The sequence below is a fragment of the Phoca vitulina genome, unplaced genomic scaffold, assembly GCF_004348235.1.
Source record: "Phoca vitulina isolate PV1807 unplaced genomic scaffold, GSC_HSeal_1.0 scaffold23, whole genome shotgun sequence".
NCBI classification, from domain to species: domain Eukaryota; kingdom Metazoa; phylum Chordata; class Mammalia; order Carnivora; family Phocidae; genus Phoca; species Phoca vitulina.
Window position 1 is genome coordinate 22,396,274 of NW_022589726.1, and position 15,932 is coordinate 22,412,205.

Genomic DNA, 15,932 nt, shown 5'->3' on the forward strand with positions numbered 1-15,932 from the left:
AACTGTCTCCTACAATGTATTAAAAATATAATACCTTATGTCCTGAACAAAATTGAATTTATTCCAATAATTCAAAGTTGATTGCACATCAGAAAATGAATTATGTAAATGACTACATTAACAGACTAAAGAAGAAAAACCACATGATCATCTCGGTAGATGCAGGAAAGGCATCTGTTTTATTAAATATGTATACCTGTCTGTAATTTTTAAAAATTTTTTAAAAAACTTCTCAGCAGACCAGGGATAGAAATGAACTTCCTTGGGTGCCTGGGTGGCTCAGTTGGTTAAGCGACTGCCTTCGGCTCAGGTCATGATCCCGGAGTCCTGGGATCGCGTCCCACATTGGGCTCCCAGCTCAGCGGGGAGCCTGCTTCTCCCTCTGACCCTCTCCCCTCTCATGCTGTTTCTCTCTCGCTTGCTCTCTAATAAATAAATAAATAAAATCTTAAAAAAAAAAAATGAACTTCCTTAAGCTATTAAAGTGATTATACACCAAAACTCAACAGCAAATATCCTCCTCCAGAAGTGAAACAATAAAATTGCCTTCTAAATCATAAATAAGCCTAGGTAACCATTATCCCTACTTTTATTCAGGATGGTATTTTATTTCATTTAAATTTTAGTAAGTTAACATACAGTGCAATATTGGTTAATGGTTTCTGGAGTAGAATTCAGTGATACGTCACTTACATACAATACCCAGTGCTCATCACAAGTGCCCCCCTTAATATCCACCCCCCTCCCTCCATCAACCCTTAGTTTGTTCTGTATCATTAAGAGTCCCTTATGGCTTGTTTCCCTCTCTCCTTTTTTCTTTTCCCCCTTTCCATATGTTCATCTCTTTTTTTTTCTTCAATTCCACATGGGAGTGAAATCATATGGTATTTGTCTTTCTCTGACTGACTTATTTCACTTAGCATGATACCCTCTAGTTCCATCCACGTTGTTGGAAATGGCAAGATTTCACTTTTTGATGGCTGAGTAATATTCCATTGTGTATACATACTTAAGATTGTATTGAAGATCCTAGAAAGTACAATAAAGCAAGGGAAATTGGTATAAGAACTGGAAATGAAAATGCAAAACTGTCTTCATTTACAGATGGCATGTGATGGTCTTCATAGAAAAACTAAAAACTATACACAGATAATGTATTAAAATTCATAGGTTTTAACAAGGTTACTGGACACAAAATCAATATCAAAAATTGAATTGCATTCTATATACCTGCAAACATATTAGAAAATTAAAATTTTAAGATACCACTTTAAATAGTATCCAAAATATAAAGTACATAGGAATAACCCTACAGTCAATCCTTCATGGAAAGATGCATATAAATTTATGGAAATGTCACTAGAGAAACTCTAAATAAATGGAAATTATAATATAGAGACTTACCTCACATTGCATCAATAGAGTTAACAACTCTGCCCTATGGCTCTAGAAATTATACCACTTTGGACATCTCTTTTTTTGATTTACAAGTGATCCTTGAGCAACACAGGTCTGAACTGTGCAAGGCCACTTACATATGGACTTTTTACAGTGCAGTACTCTAAATGTATTTCTTCTTCCTAATGATTTCCTTAGTAACATCTTCTTTCCTCTAGCTTGCTTTATTGTGCAAATACAATATATAATGTATATAACATACAAAATATGTGTTAATCGACTGTTTATGTGATCGGTAAGGCTTCCAAGCAACAGTAGGCTATTAGTTGTTAAGTTCTGGGGGAGTTAAAGTTTTATGCAGATTTCTGACTGCACACAGGGGTGGTGCCTCTAACTCCTAAGTTGTCCCAGGGTCAACTATATTTTTTCACCCAAATTTGGGGTTTGGATGAAAAACCCCATGTTTGGGTTGGAATTCGGTCATAAAATGTTGTGGATGAGAGGTTATAGGGAAGTGAGGAGACCAATAACCTTCCTTCTTAGAATATCAATTGAAGGTATAGAAATCGCTGTTTTTAAAGAACTTGACAAGTTTGCTTTTTTTTTTTTTTTCAGGATTTTTTGGGATGGATATCTGAAGGAATGTCAGACATCTTGTACTGCAAAGGTCAGTAACCTGAGGCTTAGCTTTTGTGCCTTATGCTTTAAAATCATGTCTTCCTCCAAACTGAGTTATGGTTCAAAAATGCCCCAATTAAATTAGATTTTGTAAGACCCAGACTTGGTGATGGTGGTGGAAGTATATGGTAGAGTGCAGAGAAAAAGCCATTTTTCCCACACATTTAGAATGAGTCAGGACACAAGCATCATAAATTTCGATTTTACAAGAGTCCAGGCTCTCCAGGAGTAGAAAGAAGAGCTTTAGAGGATTGAGGGGATGTGAGGACAACTGAGGTTCTTTGGCTTATGCAGAATCAAATTCAGTAGTAGGCAGGTGGGATTTTGGAAGAACAGTGGGTGGATCAGGAGAAAGAAGGTTCTTCCAGATTTCAAGAAAGGAAGTGTGAGGAAAAGGTAGAGGATGGCGATTAGGAGGGGAGCGTGTTATCAAGGAGAGCTTGTGACTGTGTGTTTATCACCCTATTGACAGCACTGAATAAGGTGACTGGAGCAGAGTGGGTACTCAGCCAATGTTTATTATTGTGTTGAATGTAGCATAATGGTATGAAAAAGTACTTAACTGGGGACACAAGAAATGCTGCCTACATCATCAGAACCCCTAACTGGAAAATTAATTCCAAAATAAAATTGGTAGACCAGAGTTAAAGGGCTCCCAGATTTGAAGCTGAGGACATGAGGATAATGATACTTGCCAGGCCCCCTTGTCTATCAAGTCATCTGGTAAATGGAGTAGAACTTTCCTGGGAAAACCTGAGACTATTCTAGACCTTCCAGTCACCTGCCATGGACATAGCCTCACAAGGGAGCCTTGGGATGAACTGGTATAAGACTCTCCCCAGGGATCCAGTTAGAATGGTAACACTTCACAAGAGATAGTTGGCCTTATTACGGTTGGCTCCCAACAGGAACCAGTTAGAAGCTCACACCTGCCTGTGTGCATGTCCTCCTTGCCCTATAAACAAGCTGCTGGTTTGCAGCAGAATTCACTGCACCCTCACTCTATGCCTGTGGATCCCTCCTCTGGGCCTGAGATCAGCACAGCCAGTGTCATCACCTTCATGTACCAAAGCCCGTGGAGAAGGTCAGTGAATGTGCTCACTTCTGCACTGAAAGCTGCCCCTGACTCGGTTGGCATCCATCAGAGATGAATACCCCCTGGCTCCCTCAGTGACCACCTGTGTTTAGATCACACCAGAGCTCTGCACACAGAGATTATGAAGGAGACTCCATTAACCTCCACCTTGTCCATTTCTCCCTCTCGCTTTTCCAATTCTCTCCCAGCTACTCTGTTCTCTCAGTCACCCCTCTGAGGTTCCATTAGGCTCTCAGTCTGCCTACCAGCCCTCATGGCTCTGGCTGGGGGGCACCTGGCTTGCATGTGTCTGGTGAGGCCAGTTTGGTTTGCGAAGACCTGTCTCTAATTGCTGCAGAGAGGGAGACAATCCAATCTTTCCATTTCTTTCATTTCTAGAACTTGAGGGAGAAGAACCCTAGTACCTGGCTAATTAGTTCTGATTCCACATGACCAGGGAGCCATGCCCAGCCTGCCTGGTCAGCCTCTCAGTCTCTTTTTCCACATTTGGCTTTTCTTATATTTTTCTGTGCTGAGATTTGGGTCCTTACTTCTCTGTCTCTTGATGTGCTTCTCTCTATTCCCTCCCCCAAAGATCCACCTGTTCATCACTTTTCCACATATACACCATCTTGTCACATATGCACACTCTTTTCCTATTTCCGTCTCTCTGTTTCAGTCTCTCTAATCCTCTCTTTGGCTTTAACATTTTTCCTTCTTTTTGTTTTGTGTGGATGGGCTCTCTCCACTGTCTCTAGGATTACCTTTTCTCACTTCTTTTTTTTTTTCAACCCTTCCTCTTTTTGTTTGCGCGTGTCAGTATTTTCTATTTATCTGGCATTTTTCTTTCTTGTTCCCTGGAGAAAGAGAGGCTGAGAAGTGACTCAAGGATGATCCTCTCTTAGAGATTGTGCTACAGAGCTTGAGGCTGATATTTTTTGCAATGTTTCTGGAAGCCAGATTAAGAGAAAATGGGACTCACATATATGGGGGGAAAACTGAGTTAGATGGAAAGACCCTCCTGATAGGGAGAGGCAGGAACCATTAGGATGGAGGAAATCCTCCTCTTTCTTTGGGTTTCTGCATGTGGGAAGCTGGCCAGATCTTTACAGTATTCCTTCCACATGTGAAGTGAAACCACACGGAGAGGGAGAGGAAACAGAGATCAGAACTAATGTTTATTGTCTAATCTGTGGCAACCTCTAATTATGTCTTATTTTAGTTAATCCTTGTTTTATAGGAGAAAAAAGCTTGTGTCTCAGCTAGCCAAATCTACATGATAATAAGTGACAGTGCCAACGTTAAATTTCAGGTATGCTTGCCCCCAGAGTCCCTATACTTTACCCTGTTAGCCTCCCTGCTTCCCTATAAGGTGATAGATCAGGTTCCAGACGGTTTTTTAGTCTTTATGTAACGATTCGCCTTTAAAATCATCCATTTCTTAGTGCAGGAATCTTTCTGTGCTTCAGCTTTGTTCTATTCTATTGGTACGCATCTCTCTCCCTCTCTCGTCCTCTCTCTCACTTTTTCTCTCTTTCTTCTCTAAGCTATTTAGCGTCATTCTAAATTTCTTTCAGGCATTTTAAATAGCAAAATAGCTGAGATTAACTAATGCCACAGAACAGCTGAAATTATCCAATCTGCCCAAGTTCAATAATTCTTGATTACTAAATTCTCCTCTTCAATTTCATGTACACAGGCCCTCAACATTCAGAAGAAGATCATTAGGCATACCTTTACCTTTGCGTATCATTTCCTCTCTCTTTCCCTTGTTTTTTTGGTTGTTTTACTCATGAAGTTTCCATATTGAAGGTGACTGTGATAAGGGAGAGGAACAGCAAGTGTACTCTGGTTTCATTACAGCTTCTAATGTAAGTTCACATTAGGGCTCAGACAGTGAATGGGGAAGGAGGCAGGAGATGGAGGCAGGCAAAATATGGAGTTAGAACTGCGGCTACGATATGAAATTGAGGTTATTTTTGGTAATTCCATTATTTATGGTGTCTCCCATTAGTGCAGATCAATGAGAAGGGTCCTCTGGGAGAGCGTGTGACCTTATTTACCTTTTGGACATCACAGGAATCTAGCCCTGACAGGCATCGGGCATGCCCAGCATTGGCACATTTATAACCACTTGGCCTTGGCCAGGTCATCGTCAGGGACTGCAAGGATTGCAGACAACCTCAATTTCACAGAGATTATGGAGAGATTGAAGTGGATCCAGGAGCAAAGAGTGGATCCAGGAGCAAAGCAGTGTGGATCCTGAAGCAAAAGGAAGGCAGGAGACTAAGAGAGAAACAATGAGCAAATTTAGAACATTTCTACAGTTTAACTCAATTGGATAAAATCTCTGCTGCAAGCCAGTTATTGACAAGGCATGGTGAGGAGCAAAGAGACTGACTACTCTGTGTCCATCTCACTTAAGAAAAGGGGTATGGGAATGAACTTAAAACAGAAAAGAGGGGAAATGGTAGGTCTAGAGAAACACTTCTGAAGCGAGTTCCTAAGACACTGAGATGGGTTGCTAAGTTGTAACAGTTACCAGCAGAGGCCTCTAGGGACTCACACTCATGATTAGCTGTCCTGCCTTACAAGTCATTTACATCTGTCCTCCAAATATCTTCTCAGCCATGGATCCATACGCTTTTGTTTGTACAACTTTGTTAGGTCCTTCATGGCAAAAATTTCTTTTCCATTGCCTTCCAATTTTATTCCTAAATTCCTCAAATTTCATACAGCTGTGTTAGTGAAAATCATGGAGTTCCAAAGTTACTTCTCAAATTTTAAAATCTTTAGGGGCACCTGGGTGGCTCAGTCACTTAAGCATCTGCCTTTGGCCAGGTTGTGATCCCAGGGTCCTGGGATCAAGCCCCAAGTTGGGCTCCCTGCTGAGCAGAGAGCCTGCTTCTCCCTCTCCCTCTGCCCCTCCCCCCCACTTGTGCTCTTGCTCTCACACTCTCTCTCAAATAAATGAATAAAATCTTTTAAAAAATCTTTAGAAATGCCACAATTACAGGGCATTCTGAATAATGCAAAAATCAGAAGAAAACAATGATTTTTTTCTGGCCATGTAAGGATTTGTTTGGTAAGGGCCTGGGCTCTTTCTAATGATGGGGCTAATGCAGTAGGATGCAGAGTAAGGCCTGGCAGACAATGGCTCTGGTCTTAAAAGGTCTTTCTAATTTCACTTTTTTGCTCCTGGTGAAGGGTCTCAGTATAGGTTACTGTCTTTCTAATATTTCTGATGTGAGACACCACTCAGCTAGATACAACTACTTGGTTCTCTTCCTCCACAGACAGGTGCCAAAATCTTCCCAACAACTCTGCAACTTGTGTATTCTTCTTGATCTCTGGTTGGGGACGACCCCCGTCTCACTAACAAGGAACTCTGTAGATCCTGGTTGCCTTCTCTTTTAGCAAGGCTAATTCTGGGGCTCACCCTTATTCCTTTCTAGAGGTTTTCATCAGGTCTACATTTTTTTTTCTTTTTTTAATTTAAATTCAATTGGCCAATGTATAGTACATCATTAGTTCTTGATATAATGTTCAATGATTAATTAGTTGCGTATACACCCAGTGCTCATCACATCATGTGCCCTCCTTATTGCCCATCACCGAGTTATCGCATCCCCCCCACCCCCCTCCCTTTCCGCAACCCTCAGGTCTGTATTTTTGAATGATTAATGGCCCTTCTTTTGCTTTTTCAAATCTGATTTCTAAATCTTCATTGTTAGTTAACAAAGAGAAATTGATTATCCACTTTAGGATGAACTGTAGCTTGTCTGAGCAAGAATCAGGACGGTGGATGCCTTTGCCTTCCTCCTAAAGACTGCCTGTTGATCTAATCCTATTGAATTAGGAGAATTTTCAGCCTGGCTCTTAGTTCTCAGCCTTGAGAAGCAGTGGAAATCTTCACTCAATTCTCAAAGAAGCCCCAATGAATTAACATTTTTTATTTTATAAATTTGATTTCAAAATTATTGAGTATCAGCCATTATGGAATTTGGGGCCTCCAATTGATCCATGCATTGTCCAGTTGGGGACAGGAATTTCTATCTTCCTTACTAAATATTGAGGAGAAACTGGTTTTCATCACTGAATCTATCCTTTATATCACAATAATCATATACCTACTAATAATTCAATTTACTAAAAAAACATCTTTTTAGGGCCACTTTGTACCTCTTAAAGTCTTTCTCAAAGTTTGGGTATAATTTTAACTTTCAGTTTCAGACTTTCTGGGCTTAATCCATGTTTCTGCTTACATTGGCCATTTTTTCTTTTATAAAAATGCACTTTTCCAGGGCACCTGGGTGGCTCGGTCGTTAAGCGTCTGCCTTCGGCTCAGGTCATGATCCCAGGGTCCTGGGATCGAGCCCTGCATCAGGCTCCCTGCTCAGCGGGAAGCCTGCTCCTCCCTCTCCCACTCCCCCTGCTTGTGTTCCCTCTCTCACTGTGTCTCTCCGTCAAATAAATAAATAAAATCTTTAAAAAAAAAAAAAAAGCACTTTTCCAAGAACAACCTCTGAATCTGTCAGTCATTAAGCAGCTATTTTTTCTGGAGTTGATGTTTTTTCTTCTTACACACTTTTTCCTTGAGTATTTCATTATTTCATTACTCTGAGATACCGCAGTATTTTATTGAAGCCCTACTAGAGCTCTTATCCATATCATAGTACAGTGAAATTGTAAAATATCTCTACCCTCAACTGTACTGCATGCTCTATCAGAACTTAACAATGCTTAGAAATACATTTTTAATTTGCAGCTTCAGTTTTTTAAAGGCTTCAGGCATTTTGAGGATTGACATTTATTTTTATTTTTTTAAAGATTTTACTTATTTTTTTGACAGAGAGAGAGACAGCGAGAGAGGGAACACAAGCAGGGGGAGTGGGAGGGGAGAAGCAGGCTTCCTGCCGAGCAGGGAGCCCGATGTGGGGCTCGATCCCAGGACCCTGGGATCATGACCTAAGCCAAAGGCTGATGCTTAACGACGGAGCCATCCAGGCACCCCGAGGATTAATGACATTTAAAAATGTAAATGTCTTGGGGTGCCTGGGTGGCTCCGTCTTTAAGCATCTGCCTTCTGCTTGGGAAGCCTGCTTCTCCCTCTCCCACTCCCCCTGCTTGTGTTCCCTCTCTCGCTGTGTCTCTCTGTCAAATAAGTAAATAAAATCTTAAAAAAAAAAAAAAAGTAAATGTCTTAACTAATATTTTTTATTTATTCAGTGACCTAGAAAAGGAAGCTAGATTTGTTGAGCACTTTCCCTACTACAAATACTGTTCTATGTGATTTACATATAAACATATTTACATACACATGCACATTTTTGATTGAATAAATTTCCTCCTAATCTTCACACCAACCACACCAGCAAATATGTTTTTCTTCATTTTACTCTCAAGAAAAATGCTGTCATGCACACATGTTTTCATACAACATTTCAGAGATGCATGGACAAACTGAAACATATCTTCTGACTCCCTAGAGCTCCATGAACATCAGGATAAGTATATCCACCATAAAGTTTTTCTGCTCAGAAAAATAATGGTTTTTGGCTTTCAAGTCATGAAATTATGTATTTAATCCAAAAAAGGAAGGGATTAGAGTATGCAGAAGAGAAACCAGATTTCAAGCTGTGTTAGATTTGAAATTACTAAAGGTACATTTTATTTACAGCAGACCTGCAAGAAGATAGCCAAGCCTCACAGAAGCTGAAGCTTTCTAAGAATCTACATGATTTAAACAAGGCTGATGAGTTCGTTTACAACTTAAGTGAGCCAATCTCATTCCTAAAACAAACATACTCTCCAGAATAAATGAATGATACAGTGCTGTATTATATTTTCTTTCCTGTGGCCATAGAGTGCTAGGAAAGCTACAGGAACATTGTGGCCAACTGTTGAAGGTATTCAACAGTGTCCTGCTCCTCTTCAGTAAACATGACAGGAATCAGAATCTTAACATTACAGTAAGACATTTTCCCACCTGTCTAGTCTACAATAGCACACTTTGTTCTTTGTGCTCCTGCGGTCAAGGAATGTACGCTTCTCTCCCTGAACTCACCAGCCCTATACCTTGAGCATTCAGCATACCTGTATCAGCAGAACTCTTCCCTCTCCGGATCTGCCCAGACATCACTGTGACCAATGGTTTCTTGTCGTTGTAATCAAAGCTCTATCACATTTTTGTTAAAATTTTATTTCCATATATGTGATTATATCACTAATAATAATCGTTAGGGATTTTGAGGGGTCCAGTAAATAACACTGCTCTTCTCATCTGGCTCTGAATCATCTGAGAAATAAGACAGAGTCTGCAGGTGGAGGTTAAAACATCACCTTTACTAATAACAAAGCAGACACTGCAGCAATTGGACTTCCTAATCCAGAAGCAGAGAGTTAGACAAACAAACCTATTCCCCTGTAATTGGCAGGACCGTACAGGGGTAGAGCCTGCCCTGGAGAAGGCCACTCCCTCCCAAGGGGAAGGTGAGAGGAAAGGGATAGAAAACACGTGCTCGGTTTCTCCTTCTAAAATCACCAATCTGGTAAGCCACTCACTCCTCATGGGACGGTCTGAATGAGGAAGAGAAAGGTCAAGAGGGTTATGCTATCACAATCTATCCATGTGGAAGGAAAGATCAGGAATATGGAAGAACTTATTCCCTACCTACCCCACCCCTAACAGTATCTAGCATTGTGTTCTCTAACCCCATTAAGTCTACAGTTAACCATAGGGTGTAAGATATTAAAACAGTCCTACTTCCACCTTCATGTTGGCTGCCCCTCCAACACAAATCACTGCCCTGGTGAGAGGCTCTTGGAACTTTGGAACAGTTCTATTTTCCTTGCAAGTGGTTCTAAAAGGAATCAGAACAGTAAGTCAACTCTGAAGCCAGTCTAGACCCACAGCTGAAAACTTATTCCCTATTCCTCTCTCCTTGCCAAACTGTGTTCAACTACATTGTCCAACATAACAGAGGTTCTTCAATGAGATTAAATTATATCCTTAAATTACAATAAAAAATAATGGCATGTGTGAACTACTTTATAAATTATTGTTAATTTAAATGAGATTACAGACCCTTGACTCTTTAAACAAGAAGTCCAAGGGATCGTAGGTGGTTATTTATATCTGTACCCCGGGCAGAAGAAAATCCCATGATCCTCTTCTGGTGTAACAGAGAAATCTCACAAGTATGTGTGTGTATATATATATATCTTTCTGAAAACAGAGAGATATCAATTTAAATATTACGATGGCCATGATTAAGGCCACCAATAAAAATGATATTTTAGAGGTTCACAATTAGGTTTAGAGCATAGCAACAATTTCTGATGTCCAGTCTCAGAAAATTCTTTGTCAGAAACAATTGCAAGGACATGTTTTATATTATAGAATAATATGAGATTGTCTGCAGCTAAAGGAGTATGAATGTTTTCTTATTTTCTTGCTGGTGTTTTCTTCAAGTAACAATTAAGAGAGCATGTGATTTTCAAGTCCAGGGGCTAAAATTCAATTAGCACTGGGACAAAATTAAAAGTCCTGAGAAGGTCAAAACATACACTGAAAAAGTGGGAGCAAGTAAGCTTATTAACAAGTGGAATATGTGACAGTTAAAGTGCAGTACGTAAGTAACTTAGTAGTATTATTTAAGTAAACATTCATCATCTATGGTATGGACGTTGAAGAACTAACGAGGCCATCATCACAACTCTCTTCCAGAGTGGCCCACCAGGTCAGACCATCCTCCCTGGACCAGTTCTTCAAACACCATGGGATTTTCTCTATTATTTGCTGCAGTGATTCAGTGATAAACATCATCACCAGCCAAGCAACAGAATGAGGTAGGATGTGATTTTCAAGTCATTGTCCTATTTATTTATGCAAATGCTTGACTGATTAACCCCGGTGGTTAACAGGGCACTAGATGCCAGGTATCATGGAGTATTCTTTCTGGCACAGTGGACCACAATAAGCATTTATATACTCCTATAGATCCTAGTGCTTTCTTAGGTTGAACTTTAGTTTCTTCTTGGACAAGCCCCAGGCTTGTCTGGAGCATAGCTCGCTGCCTTCCCTTGCCCAAACTCTGACCTTAACCCCAACATGTCCATTGGGCCCATGATTCCAGGCCACTTCTGGGGTTAAACATTGCTCTCTGATCCTCCCTGCCCTTTATGGGCCTCGAAGAGGAGAAGTTCTAGGTACAAGTTCTAGGGGAGCGTTCCAAAGTACGGATGATGGGAATGGCTTATTGCCTTGACCTATCAGGAAATCACCTACAGGGAATCTAATGTGGAAAGGAGTGGCAGTCAATGGGGTAGGTCTCTTCTAAAATTAAGATAGGCAACGTGAGATGCTTAAAGACATGGAAAAGAGAGGGGAGTCCAACCAGAGGTAGCTGAATGGCAGACAGCCACACCAAATATGAGAAAAGGAGAGGAAGAAGAAAAGAGTGAGAAGTGGAAGTGGAGAAAGGAGGGGGAAAGACTCCCAGAGGGGGTAGAGTAAGAGTGTGTAGAAAAAGGAGTGAGAGAAAAGGAAACAAAGAAGAGTGGTTGGCAGAACTGAAGGTTAAGAAGGAATATACTAACCATCTATAAGCATCTGAAAGTGGAAGGGATCTGATATCTAACTCCAAGACAAGATGAAGAGTACAAGAGAGATTTAATATGAACATAATGACTTCCTAAAAGTTATAATAATGAGAAAAGAACATGAGAATTCTGAATGCTCATTCTCTGATTATGGGAAAAGAACAAGACTTATCCTGGAAGCAAAGGGACAGATCAAAGTTTTCTGAAGGTCCATTCCAGAAAGGCTGAATTTGTGCGCTGCTCATAGCTTCCTTTGTCTCACAGCAATGGTTGCATCCTTTCCACCCAAAAGTGCTTAGTCCTAAGTTCCAACCCCTATAGGAAAACTGTCTTCTATTGGGAAAGCATGCGAGAGCTCACAACCAGGCCCCATCTCCAGCATGCACTGCATGGATGGTGGATACAGCAGCATCAACCACTGGGAGAGGGAGTCTGGAAAGAGGGTGGATGACTGGTAAGCATGGCTGTTCCCAGAGGTATGCAAATCATTCTCACCTAAGGGGCAATGCTGAAGGCTAGAATGTTACTGTTTCCTCTGAAACTTCAACCCATTATTTTATTTTATTTTATTTTTTTAAAGATTTTATTTATTTATTTTTTTGTCAGAGAGAGAGAGCACAAGCAGGGGGAGCGGCAGGCAGAGCAGGTAGAGGGAGAAGCAGGCTCTCTGCCAAGCAAGGAGCCCGATGTGGGACCCGATCCCGGGACCTGGGATCATGACCTGAGCCGAAGGCAGATGCTTAACTGACTGAGCCACCCAGGCGTCCCTCAACCCATTATTTTAAATACATATACTACACTGAGCATTTTTTTCTTCTAGAAAAATGTCTTTAAACATCTCCCAAGTGCTTCCTAAATATAATCTTCTATACGCTAACAGCCACCATGCTCTTCCCTCAAATACTCCATTCCTCAATTTCTTAAACCTTTCTTTTCTCATTTGGCATGGGTTCCAGGCCCAACCATCTTAGTTTAACACCTTTGAACACATTTTGGTTAGTGGCTAATCCTTCAATATTGAGGGGCCTGGAGCAGTCGCAGTACTTCATTTGAGGCCTGACCAAACCAGAATAAAGTATAACCATTACTTCCTCAATTTTTGATATTACAATTCCATGTATGCTGCCTATGGTGACCCTGGCATCTTCACTGCCCCACAACATTGCCAATTACATAGTTTACTAAAGTTCCAAGATGTTTACCACCACTCATTGTTCTTTTATAGCTGGATCTCTGGGCCCAAGTGAGTACCTTACATTCCCCTACAACTATCTCACCTGTGCTTTTCTGTCCTCCCTCCTCAAGCAGGTCCAAGACAGTGGACCTAAGGAATGGCAGCACAGTGACAGAGTTTATCCTTGTGGGCTTTGAGCAGAGCTCCTCTTCTACTCGGGCATTGATCTTTGCCCTCTTCCTAGCCCTCTACAGCCTTGCCATGGCCATGAATGGCCTCATCATCTTCATCACCTGGACAGACCCCAGGCTCAACAGCCCCATGTACTTCTTCCTTGGCCACCTGTCCTTCCTGGATGTCTGCCTCATCACCACCACCATCCCACAGATGCTGATCCACCTGGTGGTCAAGAACCACATTGTCTCCTTTGTCTCTTGCTCAACCCAGATGTACTTGGTTTTCTGTATGGGTGTGGCCGAGTGCATCCTCTTAGCTTTTATGGCCTATGACCGTTATGTTGCTATCTGCCACCCACTCAGCTATGCCCAGATCATGAGCCGGCAGGTTTGTGTGAAGCTGGTAAGTACTGCCTGGTTCTTTGGGCTGATCAATGGCATCTTTCTTGAGTATATGTCATTCCGGAATCCCTTCTGTAGAGACAACCACATAGAAAACTTCTTCTGTGAGGCCCCCATAGTGATCGCTCTCTCTTGTGGAGACCCCCAGTTTAGTCTGAGGATGATCTTTGCCGATGCCATCGTGGTGCTGCTCAGCCCCATGGTGCTCATTGTCATCTCCTACGCATGCATCCTGGCCTCCATCCTTGGCAGGGCCTCCTCCTCAGGTCGTGGAAAGACCTTCTCCACTTGTGCTTCCCATCTGACTGTGGTCATCTTTTTCTACACCTCAGCCATGTTCTCTTATATGAACCCTCGCAGCACACATGGCCCTGAAAAAGACAAGCCTTTCTCCCTCCTCTACACCATCATCACCCCCATGTGCAACCCCATCATCTATAGTTTTCGAAACAAGGAAATGAAGGGGGCCATGGTGAGGGCCCTTGGGAGGACCAGCCTGGCCAAGACAGAGTCTGTCTAGTGGGAAGCCTCCTGGAAGAGCAGCTCCCTCCCCCAGCCCTGACAACTGGGTAACTCTCCAATGCTGAAAGGCTCTAGGAAAGAGCATTCATAGTTTTCTTCCTACTAGCATCAGACCTGGAAGATCCTGTCGATGTCTAATGCTCATCTGTCTGATTTCACTTCAAGTGTTGTTTTCTCTTGGTCCTTTCTCAGGATAATTTGAGACTTTCCTACTTTTTTCTTCTATGTTGTCAAAACAGGATCGTATAAAGACATATATGTACTTAATTCCATTTCATTTTATTTGTACAGTACTTTTACACTCTATTCCCAGCCTGAGTTTTGCATATACATTTAGAAGTAAAGTTTTCTTCTCTTTCAACTTGTCATTTTAGTCTCTTTTCTTTCTCAAATTCCACTCTCATATCCTGAATCCACCTTCAACCACCCCACCTCTACATAAGAAAAAGTAGCGGGAAAAGTTAAGAAAAAGGAGATTAGGGAGCAGTGTTGATATTAAGAAAAGTCAGAGAAAAGAAGAAAATGAAAAAGATCGTCAGCCTGAACTCCGTATGTTAGCCTCCACTAGCCCATGGGGGAGAACTTGTAATGGTATTAAACTGCCACCATAATAATGCATTCAGCTTAAGTTTATGCTTGTGTGTTGTTGAGGAAAGGAAGGTGAGAGAGGCTAGTGTGTCAAACCCCTTCTCCTAAATCTTCTAGTTTCCTAGGTAGCATGATTGCTTGATATTTCCCTTCTGATCCAAGTAGTCAATGCCTCTGCCAAGCTGCTCAGTCTACTAGTTTCCTTCCCTGGTATAGACTCCCAATTAACTCCCCTCTCCCTACTGTCTGCCTTTTTTCCCAACCATCTTTCATTTCATTCCAACTCAATCCTATTGCACCTTACTTCCCATCTTAAATGGATACATTTCATTCCCTGTACTTTAAGGAACACCTCTCCACACTACCTGTACCATTGCAGAAGCCTTTCCATTTGCAACCCTGACCTCTCTCACTTCCTCTAGCTTCTCTCCTCAACCACAGTTACTGTCCCTTGAGAGGGGATTATATTTTTAGCCATTCTCTTTCTTTGAAAATTGCATTTTTTTCTCATGCCCCTTTCATAATAATAGAAAAGGGGACAGGTCAAGGGCGCCTGGGTGGCTCAGTCAGTTAAGCATCTGCCTTCAGCTCAGGTCATGATCCTGGAGTCCCGGGGTACAGCCCTGCGTCAGGCTCCCTGCTGAGGGAGCCTGCTTCTCCCTCTCCTTCCCATTTGTGCTTTCTCACTATCTCTGTCGCTGTCTCTCTTTCTCAAATAAATTTTTTAAAAATCTTAAAAAAAAACCAAAAAGGGGGACAGGTCTATTCTTTCTTTTCTGGTGCCACTTCCATAAGATAAATGCACCTCAGTTAGGATTCCCTCAAATAGATATACTACCCTTTCCACATCATACACATCACACTACCTTCTGCAATGACTTTAAGGTGGTAGCTTCACTCCACAAAGTTCTAATCTTTTGAATCCAAATTGGTTAATCTCTAGATATCCGAGGACACGTGAGAAGGCCTTCTCAGTCAGCAGCAAAGAAGAAATGAAACGCCAGTGTAATTGAGAAGAAACAATAAGTGTAGAACATAAAATTTTCATTATCAAAGAGAAATTACACCGGGCAAATTAAATAGGCAAAGTTAAACAGGAAAGACTTTATTTAAGACTATTGCAATAGGAAATTGAACTCAACTCTACTGAAACAAGTGGCTAGAGAGTTATTAAGAGCTGCCGTAGGGCCACCTGTGTGTGGTGACTGATCTTACTCAAAGGAGAAGTAAGCTTACAGGTTGTAGTTTTGCAACTGGAGCAAGGAGCCCATTGATGTTGGGCTCCTACCCTTCTACAGAGACTAGGAAATAGGAA

The 15,932-nt window shown here is 41.5% G+C and overlaps 1 protein-coding gene across 1 annotated transcript; it reads left to right on the forward strand.

The window, feature by feature from the left end:
- The first annotated feature begins 3,017 nt into the window (after positions 1-3,017).
- Positions 3,018-15,109, forward strand: LOC116642631 (olfactory receptor 10AD1-like). The gene is made up of 3 exons (XM_032421110.1): positions 3,018-3,206; positions 4,392-4,463; positions 12,981-15,109. The coding sequence occupies exons 1-3, from the start codon at positions 3,018-3,020 to the stop codon at positions 14,025-14,027; spliced, it is 1,308 nt and encodes a 435-aa protein (XP_032277001.1). The 3' UTR covers positions 14,028-15,109.
- The last annotated feature ends 823 nt before the right edge of the window (positions 15,110-15,932 follow it).

Excerpts from the sequence above, each read along its gene's own strand:
- LOC116642631 (XM_032421110.1), top strand. The coding sequence starts at position 3,018 with ATGTCCTCCTTGCCCTATAAACAAGCTGCTGGTTTGCAGCAGAATTCA. Across the intron at positions 3,207-4,391 it reads TGAAAGCTGCCCCTGACTCG|GAGAAAAAAGCTTGTGTCTC; the intron begins GTTGGCATCCAT and ends CTTGTTTTATAG. Across the intron at positions 4,464-12,980 it reads GTGCCAACGTTAAATTTCAG|CTGGATCTCTGGGCCCAAGT; the intron begins GTATGCTTGCCC and ends GTTCTTTTATAG.